The sequence below is a fragment of the Colletotrichum godetiae genome (genome assembly GCF_030913485.1).
Source record: "Colletotrichum godetiae strain CBS 193.32 chromosome Unknown BDP55scaffold_91, whole genome shotgun sequence".
In the NCBI taxonomy this organism is placed as follows: domain Eukaryota; kingdom Fungi; phylum Ascomycota; class Sordariomycetes; order Glomerellales; family Glomerellaceae; genus Colletotrichum; species Colletotrichum godetiae.
This window is the reverse complement of record NW_026851339.1, coordinates 29222-54163: the sequence shown is the minus strand read 5'-3', so window position 1 is coordinate 54163 and position 24942 is coordinate 29222. Positions and strand designations below refer to the sequence as shown.

General features: G+C 51.9%; 9 protein-coding genes across 9 annotated transcripts; 4 read left to right on the top strand and 5 right to left on the bottom strand.

Moving 5' to 3' along the window:
* The first annotated feature begins 1597 nt into the window (after window positions 1-1597).
* BDP55DRAFT_685546 (uncharacterized protein) lies at window positions 1598-2176 on the top strand. The gene has a single exon (XM_060576454.1). It carries the CDS (start codon window positions 1693-1695, stop codon window positions 1939-1941), a length of 249 nt encoding a protein of 82 aa, XP_060422264.1. The 5' UTR covers window positions 1598-1692; the 3' UTR covers window positions 1942-2176.
* A 1454-nt stretch (window positions 2177-3630) lies between these two features.
* On the top strand, window positions 3631-4758 carry BDP55DRAFT_685541 (uncharacterized protein). The gene is made up of 2 exons (XM_060576453.1): window positions 3631-4351; window positions 4405-4758. The coding sequence occupies exons 1-2, from the start codon at window positions 3960-3962 to the stop codon at window positions 4451-4453; spliced, it is 441 nt and encodes a 146-aa protein (XP_060422263.1). The 5' UTR covers window positions 3631-3959; the 3' UTR covers window positions 4454-4758.
* Window positions 4759-5111: 353 nt separating this feature from the next.
* BDP55DRAFT_685540 (uncharacterized protein) lies at window positions 5112-5551 on the bottom strand. Its single transcript, XM_060576452.1, has one exon. It carries the CDS (start codon window positions 5430-5432, stop codon window positions 5157-5159), a length of 276 nt encoding a protein of 91 aa, XP_060422262.1. The 5' UTR covers window positions 5433-5551; the 3' UTR covers window positions 5112-5156.
* A 1-nt stretch (window position 5552) lies between these two features.
* Window positions 5553-7569, bottom strand: BDP55DRAFT_773939 (FAD binding domain-containing protein; the record flags this gene model as incomplete). The annotated part of the gene is made up of 6 exons (XM_060581192.1): window positions 5553-6256; window positions 6311-6623; window positions 6693-6864; window positions 6956-7119; window positions 7165-7429; window positions 7483-7569. 6 exons carry the CDS (start codon window positions 7567-7569, stop codon window positions 5758-5760), a joined length of 1500 nt encoding a protein of 499 aa, XP_060422261.1. The 3' UTR covers window positions 5553-5757.
* A 184-nt stretch (window positions 7570-7753) lies between these two features.
* On the bottom strand, window positions 7754-9145 carry BDP55DRAFT_685535 (uncharacterized protein; the record flags this gene model as incomplete). Its single annotated transcript, XM_060576451.1, has 4 exons — window positions 7754-8489; window positions 8539-8634; window positions 8685-9028; window positions 9083-9145. 4 exons carry the CDS (start codon window positions 9143-9145, stop codon window positions 8204-8206), a joined length of 789 nt encoding a protein of 262 aa, XP_060422260.1. The 3' UTR covers window positions 7754-8203.
* A 5748-nt stretch (window positions 9146-14893) lies between these two features.
* BDP55DRAFT_436702 (uncharacterized protein) lies at window positions 14894-16474 on the bottom strand. Its single transcript, XM_060567563.1, has 3 exons — window positions 15659-16474; window positions 15464-15607; window positions 14894-15408 (listed from the first exon to the last, which is right to left on the bottom strand). Exons 1-3 carry the CDS (start codon window positions 16359-16361, stop codon window positions 15122-15124), a joined length of 1134 nt encoding a protein of 377 aa, XP_060422259.1. The 5' UTR covers window positions 16362-16474; the 3' UTR covers window positions 14894-15121.
* A 3559-nt stretch (window positions 16475-20033) lies between these two features.
* On the bottom strand, window positions 20034-22672 carry BDP55DRAFT_638668 (uncharacterized protein; the record flags this gene model as incomplete). The annotated part of the gene is made up of 4 exons (XM_060573146.1): window positions 20034-21338; window positions 21383-21768; window positions 21947-22186; window positions 22480-22672. 4 exons carry the CDS (start codon window positions 22670-22672, stop codon window positions 20034-20036), a joined length of 2124 nt encoding a protein of 707 aa, XP_060422258.1.
* Window positions 22673-23280: 608 nt separating this feature from the next.
* BDP55DRAFT_685500 (uncharacterized protein) lies at window positions 23281-23967 on the top strand. The gene is made up of 2 exons (XM_060576450.1): window positions 23281-23406; window positions 23467-23967. The coding sequence occupies exon 2, from the start codon at window positions 23474-23476 to the stop codon at window positions 23741-23743; it is 270 nt and encodes an 89-aa protein (XP_060422257.1). The 5' UTR covers window positions 23281-23406; window positions 23467-23473; the 3' UTR covers window positions 23744-23967.
* BDP55DRAFT_436547 (uncharacterized protein) lies at window positions 23848-24306 on the top strand. Its single transcript, XM_060567562.1, has one exon. The coding sequence runs from the start codon at window positions 23952-23954 to the stop codon at window positions 24186-24188; it is 237 nt and encodes a 78-aa protein (XP_060422256.1). The 5' UTR covers window positions 23848-23951; the 3' UTR covers window positions 24189-24306.
* Window positions 24307-24942: the final 636 nt, after the last annotated feature.

The following is a 24942-nucleotide window of genomic DNA, read 5'->3' as shown; positions in this document are numbered from 1 at the left end:
TTCGCTATATCGCCAGCTGTAAGCATTGTTCCTCACATCAAGGGCAGGAGACCCTGACTGGACATCAGTTCCACAATCTTTACCGCCATCGCCGACGAAACCACCATGCCTCCGTCCGAGGGCGAGTAGGGAATCAGCGCGTCGCTGCTTCTCGGCCACGCGACCTTGGTTGGGAGCCTATAGATAGCGCCGGATGTGGCGCATCCTCTTCCTCACAGCAAGATGTGGACACGCTGAGGCCTTGTTGATTACCAAGACAGTGACTACGTTTCCGCGAAACGTCCGGCCAGGCGACTACCGCTCTGGAAGCCGTGGCGGTAATAGCGTGCACTTCAAGCGAGGTAACAGGCAGTGGCGAGGGAGGGCCTGAACGGTGACATTCTATTATCCGGCCGCTATTCGCCCTCCCCCCCACCCCCACTCCTGGGGCTCGTAGACTGCAGTCTGCCCCAGACTCTTAGTGTTCAACTCTTTATGATATCGTGTTCCAACAGTCTATAGCATTCATGCAGAGCCAATGACAAGTAGAGTTGAAAGCACGTTGTTCTGAATACAAGCATCATCAGACGCCCAGAGAGACGCCGCGACTTCCCAACCCTAGTCCCAACAGACCTTGACATGCGTCTTTATGGAACCGGGGAGAGGCCATGTCCCATTTGACAAGGTTTATCACGTAGCCGGGTAAACTCTTTGTCATATTCCCAGTAGCTGCCTTCGCAAGAGCTCAAGATATATGACGAAAGGCGATATTCCATCTCTTACTCCTACTACAGACTCCATAAGCAGAATTACATGCCACTGCCCCCGGTCCGTCAGTATGGTTTCAATATCATCCGCGGTGACGGCTGTCAATTGCCACATTCCGCGTTCATGAGCGAGAGCCAGACATACTATCCGGGGAGTACAACATCTTCATGAATATCACTGGCGAGAGAGACACCAGCAGTCCCTCTATTGAGGATATGATCAAGCGCAAGTACAAGAAGCGCATCGAGAACGACAAGTTAGCGCAGGCTAGTCCTGCATACGACTTAACGCACGATAAAGGCACTGCCCATCTCCAAGAGGTCGCCAGGCTGCATAAGATCAAAGAGCAGCAGAGAGCCACCGAGTCCCGCCAGAAGGAGCGCCGCAAGCTCTAAGAGAGACGTTGCATCAAGCGCGAAGTCGCCAAGCGGCAGACCTAGAAGAATAACAAAAAGCGCGACCGCAAGCGAGCCAAGAAGACAGAAGCGGCCAAGGCCAAGGTTGATCTTAAGGCCTCTCAGAAGGCAGCTGCGGAAGCAAAGATAGCCGAGGAAGCGAAATGACCGAAGAGGCAGAGATGAAGGAAGGTAAGGAGGCCAAGGAGGCTGAGGATCAAGATGTCCACGCGGAAGTCGCCAAGGACAAGACAACGTTTGACGATACATACACCAAACGGAGCTGCTGCACTAGAGTCTGAGGAGGACTCCGAGCGCAAGGAAGAGGCCAGAATCGAAGGCGAGCAGGAGTCTAAGGGCCCAAGAAAGAAGCCAGAATTGAAGACAAGAAGGAGTCTAAGAAGAGCCAAAGGATGAAGTCAAGGACGCCGCAGATACACCTGCTCCTACCCCGACTCCCGCACCGACAGCGCGGAAATCATCGGACTCAGATGGCAATTCATCCGACTCGCCCATCGAAGACTGGAGAGAGCTGTTTAGTGACGATGAAATGGTCAGAAAGCCACGCTTCACTCCTGCAGGACCGCTTAAAAATCACGACGAGCACTACGAATCTGAAGAAGAGGGGCTTCCTGATCCTTGGGATGCTATTTGCATCGTGGGAATCCGCGCCTACTCCATGGACGAGAATCTTGAGGTCCAAGTCGTAATGGAAGGCAGCGAGGGTGGTATAGGCAAGAAGGGAGAGGCGGATCTCGACAAGGCGAACGAATCGACGCAGATGAAGGCGAAGATATAGTCAGGTCCGATATCAACCAACCCTGCGGCTGAGAAAACAGAAGCGACCCAATGTATCACTGGTGGAAGAGACCACGATGACAGTGATGCAGTGGATGAAACGAACGGGGGCTCCATGTCGGAGAAGTCCGACAAGAACAGCGTCGACTCTACAGACTACTACAAGCTCCAGCCATCAGTGAAGTGAGGTTCGGAGAAGGCATGTTGACATCAGAAGCGAGGCAATGTAGTCGGACGCAGCTTCTGGTCATGCGAAGCTTGGACTTGGCGGTCGTGACAATGCACATACTTGACCAATACAACCCTCACTTTCATTGCATCGCCTATCTCGTCGTCCAGTGATAGGGGTCCCACGAAGACGTAGGTGACATAGCACTCTGATCGGTGCTGCACTACGCTTGTTTAGCGAACAGGGCCATCGCGCCATTTGAACGTGCGCCTTGCGGCGACGTGCAACATGAATCAAAGTGAGCCAGATAGAATAGCGAGAGTGAGACGGGGGCGAAGGAAAACGTCAAGGACCTTTTGCATCGAGGCAAGTGGCCTCGCCCACCCTTGGCGGTGTGTGGGTGCCCTGATCCGAGCGCAACTGTTGTCGCACTCACTCGCAGAGGCAGGGAAATGCGGCGACGGGGCTAGCTACCCTCCATCAGGCCGACGGCAGCACTAGCCAAGAATCGTCGCCCAACGCCTCGATTGGTAATTGGACCGTAAGCATGTCGGATTCAACATGCCTTTGCAAGCACCCTTGTTTCGTACAGCCACTTGACCTGGCCGCACTCCAAGTCCGTTCTCATGGGTGCCGCCCGCTAGGCCGACCCTACGGCTTCGATCTGGCAACACCTAGATGTATGACCGTGAAGTGATGGGGTCGAGCTTCTGCTCAAGGAAGGTCTGCCCTGGCAGGCGAACTAAGTCGAGATACTACTTGCAGTTACCTTCTGGCACACGGAGTACAGCCTAAAACCAACCACGGCCGCATTTGGCACCGCTATCGGGAGGCTTTTGTTTTGGCGATCAATTAACATCCTTCGGGGGGGGGGGGGCCGACTGGAGGTTGCGAGCGGCTCTCTGATGATTAGAATCTCTCTTGCTATTACTTACTCGGATGTTTGTGAATCCGCCAAGTTACACAGCAACATGAGTGAGCGGCCTTCCCATTCGAATCAGCGAGAAAACTGCAGAGGGGCTCGAAAACCCCTCATGTTGATCGGAGTGCAACAAAGTCCCTTCAGTCTAAGCTGCCTATATCGCAGAACTGTGCGAGTCCTATACCTCGCCGGGCTGGCTACGTATCAGATGTGAAGCCAGTAGAGGAAGACGCTGTGTTGCTTGAATGGATGGAGAATGGAAAGCACAAAGAAGTTGCATATCAGGCTTCTGTTCCTTGGCTCAGGGGCGAATACGGCCGCGACCTGGATGTATCGCTGGTTTCGAACATAGCGCACGCCCTCCTTTACGAATGTTCTCATTCCCACTCCGAAGAATTGCTTTTTGGAACATACTGGGATGCTTGTGAATCTAACAAGGGTCGATATGCGTTTTCATTCGGCGATGCAACATTATACGGGAAATGAGGTATCCGGTCGATTTGTTACCTCGAATCAACCCGTTATGGAGCTGTTTTGGAAAGATACAAAGTTCTCCCTCGACTACCCTTTTGCGCCGCTCGCTCCTTCTGCACTTCGCACCAGCAACGATTTCAATCCACCCTCCAAAAATGTCAATTTCAAAGTCCGAGGTCATCCATGGTCAATGCGGTACGGCCAGCCAGAACCATATAGATCGCAGCAAGCATCACCATGATCGCGTAGTAGACTATCTTGTCTCGCAGTCTGAAAGCGGCGACTGCGTTCACTTTCTGAACAGAGACATTCCGCTAAGTCTCCTGAATGACGACATCTATGAAGATGCCTGGCGATATCTTGGAAAGCAATGTGTCAGTACGTTGGCCCAGGGCATTGCTCCTGATGCCATCGTGATTGCGGAGAAAGCAATGCCGCTGCCTGGAGGTTCAAAATGCCACCCGTAGGCTCGAAATATGCGCCTCCTTCTTACTCTCTGCTAACTTGTGGCAGATATACGTGTCAGGGTAGCAACCTGAATAATTCGACGACAAATGGATGCGGATGCTCACAATCAGTGGCGCAGCCTCAAAAAGCCACTTTTGACGAAATCGATCGCGGCTTCCTACGCTTCTCTCGACTAGACTTATCCGATGCTCGAGAGCTCACTGCAGGACCGGCGCTCCTAGTGACTGGCCCTGAGCTGGAGCAAGACAGGGCTTCGTATACACGAAATAATCCGCTGTACTTGGAAACTCGCATGAGATCAGACGGACTTTATGTCTGCCCTTGGAATGGCCGCCCTGACTGCAGTCACCTTGCGACATCATCTTTTGAAGCCTCGCGGTTCGTATATTCTTCCCGATTGGGGCATTCCTGCTAATATGACAGCCTTTCAGTTCATACATCGACGATCACTTGACCGAAGACCAAATACCTAGAGCCTAAGATGACATGCCAAGCGTTGGAAAGCCATGCTGTGCCCGGATTGCCACATATTCGTAAACAAGCTTCTCCTCTTTTGCTCGACCTGTATGTTAGCCAGAAGCGCGATGAATCTTTGATAGCACATGTTCATTTACTCTTCCTCGTCATCGTCGACAGAGTGAATGCAAATAGCTTGCAGCTGATCATCCCGACATTCTCAGTCTCGAACCAAGTGTCATCTTCCAAAATTCATACATCCACTGACACCATACATGGACTGTCGTTATGAACCGCTATTCCAGTGTCAACCGGTATTAGCAAGTCACTGCGTCGCATTTTTCAAGCCCTCCGGTCTTCCTGCTTGTCGTCTTTCCGTAGAACCCTAGCTCAGTTTTCCCGAGAATCCGGCTCTGAGCCCGAAAGTCCGTTGCCGCGAATCCTAGTGTACATTGCAATCCAGTGCCGATCAACCCCAGCTTAGCATTTCCTATCCCTGAATCGGGTCTAGGGGTTTTGTCATGCTTTTTCGCGACCCGTATACTGGCTATCGACAACATCGCATTACCGGCAGATAAATTGGGATATACCAATCCAGCGGTCTGGTCGAACTAGAGGATATTACCCGGGGGGGGGGGGGGGGGGGGGGGCAATGAATGAGGACAGCTTCTCTCCCACAATGACCTCTTTGAGTCCCAGCGAGTGGATGATACCCTTGCCTATGAATTCAGCTCCGTTTACGACCTTGAGACCCGACTACTTGTTCTCGTTGATCACTACTGGCATGCCTTTCACATATGAGAACATCCCAGCCGCACTTAGTTTCCCTTAATTTCCCAGCAGAATGGCTACTTTTCTCTCTGCCGCAGCTGCATCCGCGATTTCCACTTTTGTTTCGATAGATAGGTGGACAACATCCGACCGGTGGCTGCGGTATACGCCAGAGCTGTATGTAGTGCAAGATTCCATCTGCATTGGTTAAGGGGTGTAACGGCCCGCCCATCCCCGTTTGTTTGACTGCCTTTGTCACGAGCACGGAAGGTCCAAGTCGTAGTTGGGGGTGGCGCTCCCCAGCCACATGGAGGGGTGGCGTTGATCACTAGCCAATGAACAATCATCCCCTCGATTGCGAACCTTCAGGATACATCGGCACCGCTATGAGTCAGGCAGGTATCTATTCTACGCGTCTATTATCTAAAGTAATCACGTTATCCAAATATCAGTGAAAGCCAGGCAGGCAATAGCCTGCATCTTGGAATATCTATACTTTGAAACGTCACGGCCGCTCTTGCTTTCTCCACGCCAGGCCTGTCCACTGTGTGTAGGACTCAAACAGGGATCCGAAAGCCCGTCCTCCGAAGGTTCTGGAAAACTCTGTTGGGATCGTATTCCAACGAAATGTTCCTTATGAAGTGGACTGTTTCCTCGCCATAATGCAGCATTGGCGTCTGATCAAGGCCGCTGTAGTTTAGGAACTCCCAGTCTTCTTGAAGTCCCTCCTTATCAGCATACTTGTTGATGACACGCTCTAGTTCGAGTAAGAGAGGCAAGATCAGCTCCTGGTTCTCCGCGGTATCCACCGTGAGTGCTAGGAGCCACATGAGAGCCGGACCGTCTGCAACTACCCTCCCGAGGCCGAGGATGTTGCCACCTCGTTCGTCGCCATGGGCCACCATCGACTTGGTCACGGGCTGGAATTGAGTGAGAAGCTCAAAGTTGGAGGCTGGAGCTGCGAGCTGCATTCTCTTCGTGTATTCGGTCACGGTACGAAGAATAAAGTCCATAATAGGGGCGCCGTGTGAGGTCATGCCGGTCCTCCAATTGGCGCTGTGTCATGGTCAGCCACGTCGCCCCTTTGGTGGATTTCGATACGAGACGTACTAGAGTCCTAGGGGAGTTGGTCCGGTGAACTCAGGAACCATCTCTGCGACAGATCCGACGCGAGCTGTGCTTGAAACGTTGGCAATGCTGGTAAATTCTCGGAAGGCGGGCGCGGAACTTTTCGCGTCACTGTTTGTTAATACTGCGACGAGGCTCAACCCCTGCTGGCCATACAGCAGAGTCACGATGGCCTGGCTGGCCGGGTCTTCTTCCATGGTGTTGACAAAGTTCACGTAAGCGTTGACCACGTCGCCTGTCTTGCTCAGGTCGTAGGTTGTAATCCCGCCCCATATCTGGGTCGAACGGACGACCTCTGTGGAAAGGTTAGCCATCATTGCGCCTCGTTAGGTACGCTCACGTCACGACATCATTTGCCACTTACCGACATCAACCCGTGTGACGAAGCCAAAGTTTCCCGAGCCCCCCTTGAGAGCTCTCCAGAGACCAGCGTTCTCGTGCGCGTTTGCATTGACAATGGTACCATTGGCGAGAACAACCTCGAAGTTGACAACATTGTCGCAAGCGAATCCTCTCCTGTTACTGTGGAAAGAGTACTGTCGAGAGTCAGTCTTCTTCTGTCGGGAAGAAACCGGTCTTTGCTCGGTCCGCGACGGTCTCGGGAGCAGAGGGACAGAGGACACGTACCCCACCGCCCGTGGTAAAACCCCCAACCCCGACGACAGAAGCTCGTCCTCCAACAGCCGTGACACCGAACGGATCCAGAGCGGAGTATACATCGCCCCAGTTCGAGCCTGGGCGGACGGAAGCGATGCCGGTGGTCGGGTCATATTCGGTCGAGTTCATGTAGCCTATCTCATGTGAGCTTTGATGCCAGATGAAGAGGCGATACTCACCAAAATCGACTGTAATGCCATCCTTGAGCCCGTTCGAGCCGCGGAACGCCGAGTGAGCCCCGCTTCTCATTCCAAAGTGACAGCGTCGAGCAGATATGATCTGGATGGTCCTGGCGACGTCTTCAGCAGTCTGAGGCAACACCATGCAGCGAGGTGGCTCAGCCGCATTGGCGGAGTAGTACGACTCCAAGCGATGTTGAAAATCCTCATTGCACGGAGTCAAAACCTTTCCAGAAAGTACGTCGTCCTTCAGGAGAGCGAGACACTTTCAGCCTAGCGTTAGTATGAGATGATGTGGTGTGTGGATTGCCGACATACACATTTGCTTTCAGAGCGTTCAACGGCGACTGATTCGATGGCGGTAGCCGCTAGGATGAATGCGACCGTAAGATAAAAGATTTGCATAGTTACTCAAGAGATGCGGAAGAAAGAGACCGTGATTGATTGTAGAGGTCAGAAGGGACGGGGAAAGAGTCGGGGTTTTTATACTCACGACTTCGCGAATCCGCCCGTATCCAGTCGTAGGCATCTCGCTGAAGTACCCATGATCGCTCACCGCTTCAATACGCAGGAACGGATGGTCATGTTGACGAAACAAGGTCTGGGACAGCCACTGCAGACGCTGATGCTGGGCAGCCGGACCCTCGCTTCCTGATTGTAATACCACGGTTATAGTGTAGAAGAGCGGGGTATTGTTGACGTTGTCAGGCCATTCGGAGAAGACACTAGCAAAACCGGGCAAGCCGAATGGTTACACATATGCAGCGGCCGGCAGGGCTGGGGGGCTCAGCTTCCGTGTAATCTGCCCCATGCCGACCAACCCGTCCTGATAGGGAGTCTGGCTCCGTCTGGCTGCTTCCATGTTGCTAGGGCAAAGAGGAGAGGACCAATGAGACCTTTTCCAGTGTTTATAGCTGTGATCTGGCCGTGTAGTTGGGTCAAGGGCTGTTTGTAACTGATCAGGGAGACAGAGCCCGCTTCTTATGTTCGATGGCTTGAGCTCAAAAAACTTTTATTGTGCCGTCTTATGCTGTCAAATCTACGAAGATTCGTTCATGTTCTTTCCGAGTTTCGGCTCGCTCCAAGCGCTGTCCGCGCCGCTTGAATGACTTCTCGAGACGTTTCCCAATTCTACATCGGCGTCAGCCGTCGGCTCGCGCAGTCGAACTTGACTCGAACTGTCCAGGCGTAACTGTCTTGTCCCCGAGACTCGGTTTGTGAAGCTGGATTGATTCACTATGGAGGAGCTGCGCTTGAGTTTCCTGAAGAATTGGCGCACAGCGGGCACACAAGTGCAGATTAGAAGGAGATTAACTTCGAGGAACCTTTTCGTCCGTTAGTGAGTGTTGCAGATTGTACTTCCGCATAACGTACGAAGTGATATTCGCTGGGGCGGCGTCCCAGGTCAGGTCCTCGCTGCCTTGAATTTGGATGAGAAGATACAGCCGGAGGGTGGAGGTGACAGTGGTTCTGCAATCTACGTCAGTTCTCATTCGAAGCTCTGGTGCATGGCGACGTACAGTAAGCCCAAACCGAATAGTCCTGCGACAAGAAGCTTGACATTGAGTGCCATCTGGAGGTTGAATACGGTGGGAATTGGAAGAATCAGCAACACCACGTCCATGACAATGTTTGAGGCGGCCGTTGCCAGAAAGAGGGCCACAGCATCGAGTGACAGATTCGGAAGGCGCGAGAGGTATAGCAGCAGGGTGATGGCGACCGTGGTCATGATCACAACACCCTGTGTGATCTTGGCGATGGTATTGAACTTTGTACTGGGGAATAGTTGCATATAAAGGCAGAGTATAGACGCCTTCGCACAGCCGATGGACATCATGAAAGCCGGCGCCGCATTGTAACTGAGCTGTGACTGCTTGTCAACCATGGTTGTCTCGTCTGAACAGGCCACGGTACGCACCTCGACGTATATCCGGAATCGATCGTCTGGAATGGATACTCGCGGGAAGCACATTGTACCCATGGATATCGCGACTACGCCAACTTCGTTAGCATTTTCCACCCCCGGGTCTTGGGGTTACTTGCCTATCATCAGAATTTGCATGGCGGACGAAAACACCTGGCGTGCCGAAATGAGTTCTTGGTCTCATGAACGTGAACTCCTATCTCTTACTTACCCAGGAAAATACCACCCACACTGGGTACAGTACGTCAGTCGTGCTCTTTTGCTGTACGTTCTTCGGCTGCGTGATCACTTACTGTCATCTAGCCTGAGACCACTATAACGATACCTGCTGTAAAGCCGCAAAAGAAGAAGGAGAGTGGAAACGCCATAGCCAACACCAAACACAACGTAGTGAAGGTCGACCAGGTTCCCGGTTGCCGCTGGAGCGACGGTGTTCGCAGAGGTAAAGCTGGGCTCAGACATGATGTTCGTGTTGTTGACTCAATGTCAATGGATTCCTCAGATAGTCGACCATTTCCAACGTAGAGAACTCGGGGACCGTCACGTCTTATAAAACCCCGGCAGGAACCGTACTCGGAGGACGGCCGGCCCTACACCCAGTGCGGTGTGATTGAAGTCCTGAGACATCTCCTGACGGGGGGATTAAACTTTACTTTGGTGGCGGCGGCGTTGTTGAAGAATTGACAATACGAGCATTTCCTGTCTCGAGATCCCTACCACGGATCGGCTCCTATAATCTTGCCATGCCCCCAGGTCAATCAGGAACAGACGCGGGTTTTTTGTCAAGAAAGGGGCATCTACTTCTGACAGACTTGCATACTACGAAGATCTGATGGTTCCTCTAGACTATACTCTCTTACCATGGCAGCACTGGCTTTAATGCTCGCCGCGCGATGCCGCCGCTGGAAAGCACAAATCCAAATGAGCACCACTCGAGGTGAGAGAAGAAGCCTCCACGCCCTGTACATTAGTCTCTCGGGACAATGGCCTGGCTCATGCCCTATCTACGTCGGAAACTTATGCGTCCCCGAAACCTCTCGGCGCCTCCAAGAGCATCGGCAGTCACCCATCACCTATCGAAACCCGTCTTCCCCATCGCGTCGAGCACCTCCAGTCTAGTGTATAATAAGGTGATGAAGTCGGCTGGGGCAGATGTGATTGGCCCGCGAACGACATCCTGATCCGGTTAGTGGGCGAAAGTGCGCTGACTCGTCTGCCCCCTCTGATCGAGGCCCGGACGTTGCGGCTTGTACCGTCTGGTGTCTCTGGCGGGAAGGGACTCGGTGGGGCCCTGGGGGTGGCCGCAAGTTCAGCGCAACAAAACGGCGCGGTACCTCTGACTCGAACGACGCCACCGGGTGCTTTTCAGCAGGGGCGTGAGGGGACCGCCCGGTGTCCACAACCCGTTCGAGCAACGACCATCCGTACCCGAGGCACGGACTTTTGGGGTTGGCTAGGGATAGTGCCAGTGGCCCTTGCATAAACCTTGAAAGTAATCAGTCCTCCGGGGTCTCAGACCGGGACCCAGCCCGCAGATAGTAAGCTGCACAGGGCACAATGTCCGACGTGACGATCAGTTACCTTGGCCAACATCACTCAACCAAGACCGTCGACCACTAAGCAGCGACGAGACGGCGCGCCAATGATGACGGATGTCACTTTTCATTCGATCCAGCTCGATAGATAGCATTGCAGGAATTACCCGGCTATTGGTGCGGGGAGTGACCCAGAATGTACCCTTCACACGCAATTTCCAACATACGTCCTTCCCTCTGAGTCTTTGGACCTATCGTTGCCCATCACTAGAGAGGAGCTCACTTTTCATTAAGACGCCAGACTATGCACGAACTGACGCCACCAACATAATTAACCCTTGATTCAATTGATCGCGCAGATCAGAGAGTCTCAATTTGGCACAGATCACATTAAAGCAGGAATGATATCCGCCCCAATCATTGCATCTCGCTAGTTGGTCCCCATATCTGTGCCTTGCCCTCTCGCGGTCCGATCTAGACATCCAGGGCATGCGCCAGCTTCATTACACAACACAGCCAGACAGTCTTCGGGGCTGACAAGCGCAAGCATTTATGCCCTTTGAGTGTATATCGCGTGAGATAACTGCCCATACACGCCGTCGGGGTTCCCGAAGCCATATTGTGTCTGTCACTGCTTTCATTCGACGACGAGGCCATTTCTTTGTCTTCAACATCGTATTGGCCCCGTGAATGGTAGCACTGGTGCTGCTGCTCCGTTGAAAAGGCTTTTTGGAGTTGTATGCTACCAGGCTGACAGAGCCAGGGAAGTGCTCGACTGGTTGGTGAGAAGATATCCTTCCAGCCTCCAAGGCACGTCCTCCCAGCCTTCAAGGCACGTCCTGCTACCCTTCGGTCCTGGCCACGACTCTTACTCACTGCTGTTCTTAAATATGCCCACGATGGAAGAGCACATATCGCGTTGGTCATTGGACAGGTCAACAACGTCGCAAACGGAGAGCATCAAGTTGTTCACCTCCATGAGAGTCTTCTCATGGTATCCTTTCTAGATAATTCTGTGGTGCGTCATGTCAGCCAAATAGACTACAAGTACCTGAATCACTGACCTAGAGATCTCCTCTCTGCGTGAGATCCTTGTAGCACTGATCTAACTTGCAAGCGAATGGCTTTCCGCCGGTATGTGTTGCTTTGTGTTTCTGAAGGTTACCGCGCTGCGCAAACGATATTCTGCACTGCTCGCACTGGAACGGCTTCTCAACAGTATGACGGCACACATAAGTCTGCAACTTTGTCAGTTGAGTGAGGAGCGAGCGGGCGTAGCTGCTTATCTTTAGGTTGCCTGGCTGAAAAACAGTGTGTTCGCCATAAGGCCAGCCGCATCGCTGAGTTATGTCAACATCTTTCAGATCACCACCATCTCATCAACACTGAAGTATGGCTTTCCCCCGGTGTGCGCACGCTTATGGGTGTCAAGGCGAGTTCCCTGATAAAAAGCTTTGTCACAAGCATCGATGTCGCAAATAAATCTCTTGGCCCTGCGGGCGTCCAGAGCTTCCGAGAATACTGAACAGGGTGTTGGAGCGGACGGTCTGTGATCGGTCCCGAACTAAAAGGATTCAACGGGACCGTTTTTATGCCTATGTCAACACTTACATTGGGCGAAGCTCAGTTCTGGCTTGACTTGATCATTTTCCGGAACGCCGTTGATAACTGCATAGGATTCAGATCTCTTCTGTACGGCCTTAGGGCGTCAACAGAGGTGGTGAAATTCGTAAAATCGGCGCCCGACGGTTTGTGGAATGTGATGTCCTTCATGTTGAGCTGATCAGGTGTCTTAAAGTCTCTTTTCTCTGGCTTAGCACTAACAGAGGGATTACGTTGTCGAACATCTTTTCCAGATACGACATCGCAAATATTGAACCTAGGACGACATTTCTCTTGCTCTAGGGTGGCCATGCGCACAACTGGCCAGTATCATTGTGCTGAGACCAAATCCTGATGTGCGTGGACCATATCATTGTACGTCGGGCAACCGTGCTTTGTCACTGGCGTTCGCAACTTGTGCAATGGCGGTGCGCTCGGGTATGAATGTGTTTATGGAACCAGACATGGCTGCACTCTACTGGTACTGCACAGGGGTCGGATGGCTCATCATGGGGTACCTGTCCACAGCAAGCTCTGACTGATAGTATCCCCAGGTCTTAGACTACATCATTTGCCGCGAAAGAGCCACAGGACGACGTCAAAGTGGTGTGATTGATGATATGAGGTTTCCCGCGGCTTGGAGAGGAAATCAAGTGAGTGCATCCAATTCAGCCAACCAGACCGATAGGGCAGCTCGCCATACAAAAAACAACCAGAAAGGATTAAAATTGCCTTTGTTGTTTGAAATCCGAGGTTAGGCATGTCGTTACACCTGAAGTATAACACACACACGAGGGAGGAGATTTTGACAACCTGAATGCCAGGAGAGCAGTTTGGATTTCGAAATCTGGCCGTGCGTTATACATGCATCACGGCGAGACTTGCAAGCGCCAAGGCGCTGTAGGGAGAAAAGATAGCGGTAAAATAGCTGGTACGAGGCAACCCGACATCGCACATGCCATCGACGATACCACAAAACCAAACATCTTTGGTTGACATTATTGCGCAACATTTTTCTGGGTTCATCACGCCTGCGCGCAGTTGGGTGTCATCCTCGACTTAGCAAGGTAGCACAACCATGGAAGGAGCATATGGCTCCAGTAAGGCTAGACCAGTCCTGTTAGCGATTCTCTTAGTGACGAGTTCCTGATCTTTGGCCGTGACATGTCCCGAGGCTCGAGATAGATCATTCTTATTATTTCTTTTATTTGTGGACAATCATGACCGTACGAATTGATCAGCGAGACTGGCAGGATCAGAAGTCGGGAAAACAAAAGAGAGTAGTGATACGCAAGGAACAGGTCAACAAAGGGTCAGGTTGAGAAACTCATTCCAGAGTAGGTGGTGGAAGGGTTGATGAACAGCCCGTCAACTCGAATAAGAACTACTAAGAGACTGATGACGCAAAGCGGAGTACCCGCATCGATAAATGCACATGAACTGTACCGCCATCAGTCAGTTTACGCGACAATGATCATGTGAATTGGGTGGGAGACTCCCATACTCAGGGCAAGATTACTATTCTGGGGGTAGACGCCAATCGTTGATATAGATCTCGTGCAGGCTCACCAATTTGGTGATGACACACACTCATATGATTTGATACGTGCCATACTGTTCGGGTCAGCGTCAATTTTAGTTACGCAAGCTAGTTACAGGACCAATTGGACATAAGTGCGGCAACATAGTTATTCCGAGAGAGCGAAGCGGGTCGAATTACATGTACTTGGCTGACTAAATCCTTCAGGTCTTGCGGCCCCCGCTTCGAGGAAACTCGTTACTACTCGATTTTTGCCCCACGTCAGGCAAGGCACGTGAATGATGAAGTGCGACTTCTAACGTAATGGCCCAACTCAAAGCGGCCGAATAAGCAACAATTCATCGACATTGCGGGACGAATTCATCACCTTCAGCGACGCAGGACGAGAATCAATGCAGTATTGCTGGCCTGCAAGCGGCCGAAGAAGCGACACCGAAATTGTTGGTATGTGAGCAGCTGCATGTTGTTACATCACAACCACTGACCTTGGCGTCCTGACAGCAAGACCGCTGGAACGTTGTCGACTTCGCCAGACTGTGTAGGGCAAGTTACGACACGGGACTCTTTAGCTTCTGCACTTTGTCACATGCTGTCCCGAAGCCACATCACACCTGCATCGTAAATAGGATACTTTATGACCTGATGAGCTCAGCATAGTTTCACAGGCAAGGAAGGAGGAGACCGGCCCAATCGCTAGCTTTCTTCTAAGTATTAGCCAGCTTCTCATGCCTTTGATTGACCAGGTGCTTTTTTCTCCATCCACGATTCTGGAAGTGGCTGGGTAGTGTGGCTGAGATGCACTTTTGAGAAGCACGTGCATATTTGCCTGAGGGGTCAGTGGACCCCGACTGGACACTTGGGCATCAAGATTCGTAAACAGTGTGAGAGCCAACTTCGCCATGTCATCCTCGCAACTTCTCGGCTTCAACGTTCACAGCCATGGAAGCCACCGAGATACACCAGCGGAATTATCATTCATTCTGAGTAAGAACTTCTGTCATTACTTATTGCTTTACTAACTAACCGTCAGCGTGTTCGATTTTCTAGCCGCACGACCTCTACTAGACGATTTGGACTATCACGTTTCAGAGTCACCAAGTTTTCGCACACACAATGTCCGGGGTCGACGGAAGCAAAGCCTTGGAAGGGGAAAATGAATATTTACCAGCACACCATGAGTTCACGGTCGACGATCAGAAAAAGGTCATTGCAGAAGGGATGATGATCATGATCTTCAAAGAGGACGAAAGCAAGGCTTTTTGGTACGGGAAGAATACGGGTCCCGACGGAATCTCTGTTTTGAAAGGTTACAGAGTCAGAACCTACAACGCGAGTGTGCAATTCCAGCGTTGACAACTATCTTTCCATCTCTGAAGATCGAAATTCTAAATACTGCACGATATCCCACCCTGCCTTGTAGCCTACTGTCAGAACAAAGGAGATGTCTGCTTGATCGTTGTCGGGAATCATGGCACAAATAGCACCCGTCCGCATTTCATCCGAGGATAGAGATTCCGCGTCCTTTTGCCTCTCCCAACACCATTGACGGCCGGTGTGTATGCCTTGCAGGAAAGGAGAAGTGCAAGGCAGAACACCTTCAAGCTTGTCGCCCCGCGCCGCCACAAATTGGAAAACTGCTCCCCCTACCACAAGGTCAATACTTTGCCTTATAATGTTACATATCTGCCGTGGACTCACTGTCAGGGTTCAAGTTCGGAGCGGTGTCCTCGCGTGTAATTACCGGGCATACCAAACTCTCCGGTTTAAGAACCAACGGATCCGAATGACTGATTGCATTCGCAAACCGTCGCTTCTTGTTGCTTGGTTCCGGCGGTAATAGATCTAGTATCATCAGAAACCTACCGTAAAGATATACAGGTTATGTGAACTTACCTGCCACCATTTGAGTGATACCTGAGGTATTTTGGCGACAAATTTCTCGAAGGACATCGATAAACATCTCCCTTGTTTCTCGAAAAATCGAACACTCCCCTATAGCGCGGGGAAATAACTCGACGAAGACGTCAAATAGGCTTTGTTCCTTGATATTTGTGACACACGTCTCTGTCAAGGAAAACAAAGCCAAAAGAAGCCAGTCAATAGGCCTTTCTGGGCGAGAGGAGCAAAGTTCGACAAGAGGCGACAAAATCCGGCTCACATCGCCGCCTTGCACGAGCTCTTTGGCATTAGTCTCGAAGTAATCGCGTCGCCTTCTTTGAGCATTACGCTTAGTAAGAGTACTTAAAAGTGTTTTGTTTCGCTCTATGCTCCCTCGAAGAGTAGCAAAAGCCGTGGCGGCTTGAAGCCTCTGCTGATGTGTACTGAGGGTGTCATTCAGGCCGAATATTGCTGTATCCTCAGCCACAGAAACCCCCGCTCGTTGAGCCTGTGAGGATCGCGACGACTTAGCCATGAGTAGGACGACGACGCGGGCGGTAGGAACCGTAACGAGCACGGCGCTGAGGATCGCGGTGAGGGAGGCGTGGAGGGTGGCCCTGAGGACGGCAACGAGGAGGACAACGAGGAGGACAACGAGGAGGACAACGAGGAGGACAACGAGGAGGACAACGAAGACGGGGGTGGCATTCAGTTTCATGCTATTTGCGGCATTTAATGCAACAGACAGTAGGGTAGGGGAGGGACTTCGTTAGCGTGACCCTGAGTGCGGGGCACCAAGCACAAGAATGACGAAGGCAGCGAGGACGGCGGCGAGGGCGGCAGCGAGGGCGGCGGCGAGGGCGGCAGCAAGGGCGGCAGCGAGTGGCTAGAGGCTGATCTCGGTTTTCTAGTCCCGATTAGGTGTAGCTATTGTTCAATACCTTTTGCTGCTTGATTCAACTTCAAGCAGGCATCATTTGTTCATTCCCATAGTTTGGGTCTACCATTGAAGTCGGTAAGATCACGGGTGCGAGCGAGTAAAGACATCAGCTCGGGGATCAACTCATGTAAGGTGAGCCGTCATTCTAGGATTTCACGGCATTGTGTCTTGGTCTCTCATATAGCACCATCTCAAACGCCAAGCAAGAATTCCATCTCGAATCGATTCCCACAGAACAACAGGTGTTCGAATTTGAGCCCTTGCATTCACAAATTCTCTGTAGCTGTTCCGAGGCTACGTGCTGAGGAACGAATATCTCGATAATTGACCTAGTGCAGTATGTACCAAGCTTCTACCGGAGGACCCAGCATTTTCAATGCATTCCGATGGAACGTCGAATAATAATAATTATTTGGATATATTCATCCCTAGGCCGGAAAGAGCAATAAATAGCTGGATATGGAGGTGCCGGTCTGAATACATGAAACCCAGATAGTGTTGCAAACTTCGGAATCAGCGCCAACATCTTAGTGAGCACTGGCAGTCTGGCCGCATGTCAGGCCAGCCGATAATGAGAACTGCAAACCGTAAACAGAACCCATATTCGAGGGTGTATGCATGCTACCGACTTCAATGGATCCGGGCTTCCCCTCCCCCGTCTATCAGCTACTACGCTTTAAAGCCCGCGAAGGGAGAAAAGGTTGAGCCGATGCCCAGTTGGGACGTCAACCGGGCTGCACCGGTTATCACCAGCATGCTGTCGACGGACTTTGAAGCAATAGCAGGTATGTGGCCGCAGGATGGGTCTGCCTATGAGATCACTGGGAAATAACAAGGAGGGTGAATGATTCTCGCTGTGTTCGAGTAGTATTTGACAGACATCTGCATTGAAATGCTTACTATAAAATGCACTTGGAATTCTTGTCACTGCTAATATTCTCACACAATGCGTCCTACTTCATCCGTTATCTTGTATAGCCCATCTCGGAACACACAGTTTTTAATTCATTCCAAGATCGAAGGGCAACCAAAGAAGGTATGTCCAAAGATGAAGAATGCCCACGAGACTTTCTAAATCTTTACTCCACCAGCCTCGCTCTATCAAACTCGCAATGCTAAACAGCCGAAATCCTCCCCCACCACCGCCTCCTTCTCCCCCTCCGCCCGCTGCTCCACAGGAAACCACATCCATGACCGAAATTGGCAGCGTGAGGGAGGTAGTTCGACTCTGATCATGTCGATTTCAGGTTTCGAAGATCAGTGAGTTTCGTCAAGCTCGACCGAGTTCGGCTCGTTCTATTGCTGAGTCAACAATTCTTGTTAGAGCTTAGGTTTTAGCAGATATTGCTCTGCGTTAAGAGGACAGCAATTCCTTTTCCGAAGGGGATGTTTAACAAACCAAATTGTGTATGGTTCGTGGTATGGTGGAAGAAATTGAGCCTAGTGTTTTCTTGGTTTAGAGAACGACACGTCCTGTGAGGTGCGTTCCTCGTTGTGGGACGTAAGCTTTGTCAGAGTTAATAGGCAATTGGTAGCCTTTGAATCATGCTTGTCTCAATGATGATGGTTTGGGTACAAATATGATGCTCGACGCAATAGCATCGTGGTGTGTCGTCTTTCACCAGTTGCTCTTGTGTTTTTCTTCTTGCAGACCTTTTCTCTGACCATACTTAATGTCCTTGCCCCAGTGTATTCAGTTGAGATGATGAAACCTGATTTGGAGCAACTCTTTTAACATGAAGGGAGGTTGGACGAGGTTTTGATCGGTGATCCATTCTAGAAATCCGCTGTGGGTTTGGGTAATTGATCCTACACCGTCATCAACTACTCTTGTATCAGCAGCTGTCTGGGAAGCATGGTTTAGCGAGCAGTCGATGCGTCACGGTAAACTGCCACGCCTCGCCTCGCCCTTCGCTGAAGTCAGGGTCAACTATTCCCGAAGCTCCTCGCTGCGCTGTATATCCAGTCCTCTGTGCCATCTGTTGAAGAGTAGGTATCATCCTGCTGCATTTTCCCCTCTCCATTGCAATGCCTTCCGGATCCATCTTTCACGAACTTCTGCTCCGGCCGCCGCCAGTGCTTGCCACCAAGGCTGGCTGTGCATGCCTACAGCCTCCAGTCGGTGCCCCGCTTCGTCTGTTCAAGATGTCTGCATCCTCTCGGCTCGGGCGAAGTATTTCTTCCATGAATCAGCAGGACATCGTTGACTCCTGCCCAATTCCTCTATGGATGTTCGTCTCCCTGTTTTGACCACCACGGCCGTCCACCATATTGCTCTGATCATCGTCCATGCACAGCATGCCTACTGACTGATGCTCTCTTGTGTAGAAGGCCGTACCGTTCTGCCAGGCTCGCGGCCATCGTCGTCATTATCGCCATCGTCGTTGTCATGGAATGTCGCCAACTGGTCGGCTATAGTTGACGACCCAGAGCCTATCGGGGGCTGGCAGGGTGGTCTCTGTTTTGACGCAGGTATGGTGTTTTGTGCAACGATTCGTTGCTGCCCACGATAGTGGTTGTCTCTCGACACGCCTGACTTGGGGACTTGCTCTCGAAGTTTGCGTTTACAAACTCGCTCGAATATGAACGGCGAGGATGATGTTTCGCCGATGGATCGCCTTCACGAACATGGGTTGGCGTATTCTCAGTTGATCTGATGCTGTTTTCCAAATTTGTCCAGGCTACTTCCCCAGGAAGAATGTTGGGTAAGCAGCAAGAGCTTACATAATCAGCCATCTGCCTTCACCTGGTCACATTAACCCCGCAGCTGAGCCGCACAAAATCAGCCGAGTCTGAATCTGAACATTATTGAAGCAGGCCATAACCCTATCATCAAGATGCCCTCAAGTACGTAGCTTGCAAAGCACAGACGACAGAAGCTTCGATGTCCGCGTTCGCTCCTTCTCTCAGCTATGTATCGCATGCAACGTCTGGCGTGTACCATCGCTTCGAACTCGGTGAAGACAGACTGCAACTCGCAATAGATGCCGGGAAAGATCTCACTGGCATAGTTCTAGTGCCTCCCCAGGGAACCGGGACCTGGTATTCAAATATCGGAAGACTGTTCAAGTTTGCGTGGCGAGCAATACATTCTGAATTATGGGATTATGCATCCGACAACGAGGTAGTGAAGTATGTTGAGAAAAGTCCTGGTAAATGCGCCAAGCTGACATCCAAGAGACGTAAAATTAGAGGCAACGAGCCTGTCGACCTCGACGTGACTAAAGGCGTCGCCCTGCTTGAGCCTGGACGCCAGGTCGTCGAGAGCTCGAAAGCCTTGATCATCCCCATAGGCGAACGGCATGCTACCAAAGTGAGCATGTCAGCAAAGGGCAATGTCTACCCAGACCTGGAATGGGACACTGGCGTATATTACTTGCTAGAACCAGAGGTTTCTTTGACGCCGGTCGAAAAGCCAATCTTATTCATCAGTGTAGTACTTAGGCTTTGCTAATATTGTATGCGCTGTCTTATGTCCCCCAAAGATGCCATATTCGTTGTACACATCATTGAGGCAACTTCAATTTCCTGGCTGTTTCCTCCTAGTTTCCCATGCAAGAAACGTGTCTCAGGCTCCGCAAATGCCACTGTGCGGTTCATCATGGCCCTTTCGTTCACGCCAGACAGTGCGCTGCCGGTGCCGAATCCTGGACCCTGGAGTTGCGGATGAAGCCGGCTTAGGTCCGTCATGGTCGTGTTTGGAATTATGGCATGTGGATGATAGCTATCTCGAGAATCAAGATTCTCGGCGTGTCCCCAAGGAACTTCTGCAACAAACTGCCGGTGAACATTCATCCTGAGGTGGGAGGAATCGTGAGCAGGTCTGCCAAACATCGACAACGATGCTTGAGGCTGGTACTGTTCATACCCAGCCATGTGAGGACTCGCGGTGATCTGTTCCGCCAGATGAATCTGCATCCTGTCCGGATCTGTAGGCAAGGAGCCCATCGAGCAGCGCTGGGAACCCGCCAGACAGATATTGTGTGCAGGAAGCGGAGTGCTCGTCACGGCTTGTGTGGCGAAGTCCTGTTGAGGCAAATGACCGATATTGTCTGGAGCCGTCGGGATCGTGTTGGTCGAGGGCCAGAGCTGCACCATGTATGCCGGATGCGATGACATTTCCGCTGTGCTTTCGCTGTATTGGTGAGGAGTGGTGGGGTGGTGAACGTAGGACGATGAAGACTGTTGGGTTGGCGATTGTTCAGATATTTGAGTGTTGTAAAGCATTCTGGCACGCTCATCTGACTGGGCTATCGCGCAAGCAGGTGGCTGTTGATCGACCAAGGCCGACTGCCCGTCAACGGGATCGCTTCGATCTGTGTTCTGGAGCGGAAGGTCTTTGGCCAAGCTGTCGAAGACAACTTGATGTGGCTCATCAGGAAGTAAAGTATTCCATGAATGGTTGTGACGGGCCCCCCATGGGCGGGGACGGCCTGAAGTGCGGTGCAGGCGAATGTTTTCTAGACAGCTATAGCCTTTGATGATGTAGTCCCTCAACGCTTCTTCAAGGGCTGCAAATTCTTCCGCATATTGTTTGACTTCTGCCGCATCAAGCTGTTTGAAAAACTCCCTGTGCTTATCATGTTCTTTTCCTTGAGGGACAATGCGAAAACTGTTCATAGTTAATGAGTTGTCCTTGCCCGTGAGAATGAGGGAGCTGACGTTGCATCTGTAATTATCAGACAGCTCGCCACGATGGTACCGGCGGCATGTCCTTGAAGAATCATGTCCGTAGTCCTCCCGGTGTCCAGCCACCTGTCGTGGTCAATCAAGGATAACTCTGATTTGCAATGACACACGTGAGCCTTGAAGGCGCTTAGCCCGCGGTATCCCCATGTCTTTCGACACCGAAAGAACTCTCCAGCTCGAATCCTGAACGCGATCGTCCCTCGTATGAAGTCCACCGGGCTGTTGCGGTCGTACTTGGTTACACTATCTGGTACAGCTGCGAAGAATTCCTCGGGTGAGTCTTGCCATTTTTTACTTTCTTGTCTCAAGGCAGACAAGGCAGGGGATGCGCTCGATTCGGGGCTACTTTCGAGGAGCGTCGGGTTGTAATTGCCGGAGGGCGGAGTCGACTTCGGCGGAGGGAGCTCTTGGGACCGCGGAAGAGAGACCCACATCGTCCGCGGGTATGGGAGAATGTCTCTTGAACGAGGGCGTCGGAACGGCGACCTGTCAATGGCTAGCAGGCTCAGATTTTGCGGTCAGGCTGGCGCACTACGTCGATGCTGGTCTTGCGCCGCTTGGTTGTTGTCAGGGTGCGGATCGATTGTGTGGAAAAACGAGCTGGCAGGAGACGAAGAGACGCGGGCGCCTGCTTCAGGAGCGAGCTCAGTGGCACCAGCCGACTTGACGCTTACCAAGTTGAGCGACCTCGTCAAAGTTTGCGAGTTTGACAAAACAGGCTAGCTCGGATTCACAGCCCCAATAGGCACCCTGAACCCCTGTTCGGACTCGATGGGCCTCACGCCTCCTGATTCTACCGAACTCGTAAGCTTTTGCGAGTTCGTCTAAAGAAGTAAAGCGTCGCCGTGCGATGTCCATTTGCTGCAGCTCATTCTCCCTCCTTATCCACTCAAATCCACCCCAGCCCACACGCCCTGCATGATAGCTACACGTGGAGTGTGCGCAAAGCTGCAAGCAGACTAGCTTGAACTCTCTGTCTCCGACACCCCCTCCGTTTAGCAGTACGTACCGCACGCCGCGTCATCGAGCCTGGTATGATAATGTACACGCCCTTGCCTCACGCTTACCGCTTTCACTGAACTCGCAACGTTTTGCGAGTTCGGCCAAAAGAGTAAAGCGTCATCGTGGGATGTGCATCTATCTGCTGCAGCTACATCTTCTCCTCACCCACCCCAGCATGTGCCCGACCCACCTAGATCCTATCTACCATTCACGCCAATATAGTGTGCGGATGAAGCCAAGCAGGCTAGCTCCAAATCTTGGCCCTGATTGCACACGTCGAGCTCTGGACCCTGGTATCCTGATATGCACGCCCTTGCCTCACGCTTACCGGTTTCGATGAACTCGCAAAGAATTGCGAGTTCGGCCAAAACAGCAAAGCGTGATGCAACGGCGTGCATCTGCTGACGCTGGATCTCCGCCCTTATCCAGCCAATCTACTTTGTGCACCATGGACTCCAATTGAGACTTGGAAGTCGGCAGCCTTTGGCGGGCCACGGAACTCTCAGCTTGTAGGTACTCTTACCAACGCCCACCACTAGTGTCCCGGCTGCGTGCACCCAGAACCTGCGTCTACTTTTCAGGACCTATGTGAAATTATTCACTTACCAGGGCGGGCGAAAGATCTTCTAGCTGATATCGGTACATCCATGGGCCACAAACTGGAATTGAGCGCCCCAGGCAAGCTCTCGCAGGTGCGATCGGCGAGACTGCTGTACACTACCAACGCGCTGTCTACTCGATTGTCAAAGGCTTTCCCCCCCACATCTATCGCATGGCACAAGTCTGACCCCGCATTTGCAGCTCACAACCCCGGCGATTGGCCAACTCGCTCAGTCATGTCTAGATCACCGTAGGGGGCCATCTGTTGAAGGCCCGCCGAGGACTCGCGCGGAATGGATGTATCACGTGAGTATGTTGAGGGACTCTCGTGCGTATATCTGGGCGCTTCACAGCAATTTGACTAGCCAAAGTTCCCTTCTCAACTGACTCCTACATCTACGCCTAGCACGAGCCGCCCTCACAAGCATCCCGTCTCAGCCTTGACAAGACACTGCAGAAGCAGCGCCAGCCATAGCCACATCGGCTTCCTTGTATCGAAGGTGGGATTGGGTAGTTCTTCCCCGCTCCATGTCTACTCAAATTAACAATTACCCAGAACCGATTGCTACAGCGGAATAGTGCCACTCATTACCATCAACATGTGCGATTGGTGTTACCGAATCTTCGCCTGTGGGCACTGGATGACTGGTGCTGAAGCATGGTGTTACGAATATGGGAGAAACCAGAAGCCGTGCAAAGTGACGGTGGATTCAGAATTCCAGTATCCGACCAAATGCAAGAAGTGCGAGGGAAGCAGGGACGTGGTCGCCTGGGAGCATATGATTGACCGCTCCAAATCTCACATGATAAAGCAACTCGGTTCGATAGTGTTGCAGCAACAGGCCCCAACGTGGTTGACCGTACGATGAACAGCGGGCAGTTCCTGATGGAGAAGATGAGACCCACCCGCTTGAGCTGATCAATCAGCACCGTTCGTGCGCTGCTCACCACACGGCGGACTCATAAGAGCGCACACTCCAAGGCACCGACTACTTAGTGCCCATTTGCGCCCTTCATGTCCTACCACTGCTTGCATTACAGTAAACTCAAGTAGATCGTTCCAACAGCGTCATTATAATGCTATGTCTGATTTTAGTAATTCAGCTTGTGCTATCACTTTTGGGTATGAATCAAGTGGCGTTTGCCATTGGAAAGATGGTCTGGCTGCAAAGCCGCCCTTTTTTCTGTCCGCGGCGTGTCCGTGGAGATACAGTAACGCCTCCAACAGCCAAATTATGTGAGTCGAGTCTACTGACTCTTCATAGGGTTCTAGCCTTTCCCATCAAGCACAGCAATTGCAAGACGGCTGGTTGAATTGCGACAAAGGAACAGCAACTGAAAGTAGCATTCCGATCGTCCAGTACATCATATGACCCCTGACTCCGACTTCACGAGCCCAGCATGGCTAGGCCCGAACGCACCCGTCCATACTACACGGAATACCGAGTTTCGACCAACCTTGTGGTGCCCGTGGTAATGCGCCAGGGCCAAGCTCGGGGGCGGAGTCCCGCGGACGTGAGGTACACTGGAGTGACTTCTCAGAAAGGGGTCAACAGTGGTACGGTTGATCCATCAATGCAAAGGTGATGCACTTTTGGCGCCACTCCCTGTATGGAGTCCACCAGACAGTCATCCTGGGGGCAGGCTTTACGGCCGTTAGACCAACAGGGGAAGATGTCCGCGGCCCTGCCCTTGGCCCGCCGATAGCGTGAACAGCATCCTGGTGTACTTTCCCCTCTGATTCTAGTGTAACTAGGGCCAGGAGCGGCTGTCCAGATCGATGCCGGCTCCGTCGGATCCAGTGTGTGCATGGCTCCAACACCAGCATGCAGGTCAGTTGCGCTGTTGGACTGCCATAGGCAATGGCGGCTTCTATCCTGTAACTCGACGCAGTCGCACAGATCCATCCAGAGTGTATGTCTGTTGCTTGAATAGGCATTTAGGTCTTCTCCTTTTTCTCACCCGGGCGACCCTGCCCGGCGTTCCGTGGGGGTTTGTTATTGCCGACCCATCATCATCCTCTCGAGCCGCGCGGAGCGCTGGCAGGCTTGCTGCGATGTGATATGAC

Bases quoted from the DNA above. Each gene is read 5' to 3' on its own strand.
- BDP55DRAFT_436702 (XM_060567563.1), bottom strand. From the start codon at position 16,361: ATGAAACTGAATGCCACCCCCGTCTTCGTTGTCCTCCTCGTTGTCCTC. The intron at 15,608-15,658 runs GTAAGTTCACAT...TGATGATACTAG, and splicing joins TATCACTCAAATGGTGGCAG to ATCTATTACCGCCGGAACCA. The intron at 15,409-15,463 runs GTGAGTCCACGG...ACCTTGTGGTAG, and splicing joins TCCGAACTTGAACCCTGACA to GGGGAGCAGTTTTCCAATTT.
- BDP55DRAFT_685500 (XM_060576450.1), top strand. From the start codon at position 23,474: ATGTGCGATTGGTGTTACCGAATCTTCGCCTGTGGGCACTGGATGACT.
- BDP55DRAFT_685546 (XM_060576454.1), top strand. From the start codon at position 1,693: ATGGTCAGAAAGCCACGCTTCACTCCTGCAGGACCGCTTAAAAATCAC.
- BDP55DRAFT_436547 (XM_060567562.1), top strand. From the start codon at position 23,952: ATGCTATGTCTGATTTTAGTAATTCAGCTTGTGCTATCACTTTTGGGT.
- BDP55DRAFT_685541 (XM_060576453.1), top strand. From the start codon at position 3,960: ATGCCACCCGTAGGCTCGAAATATGCGCCTCCTTCTTACTCTCTGCTA. The intron at 4,352-4,404 runs GTTCGTATATTC...ACAGCCTTTCAG, and splicing joins TCATCTTTTGAAGCCTCGCG to TTCATACATCGACGATCACT.
- BDP55DRAFT_685540 (XM_060576452.1), bottom strand. From the start codon at position 5,432: ATGGGCGGGCCGTTACACCCCTTAACCAATGCAGATGGAATCTTGCAC.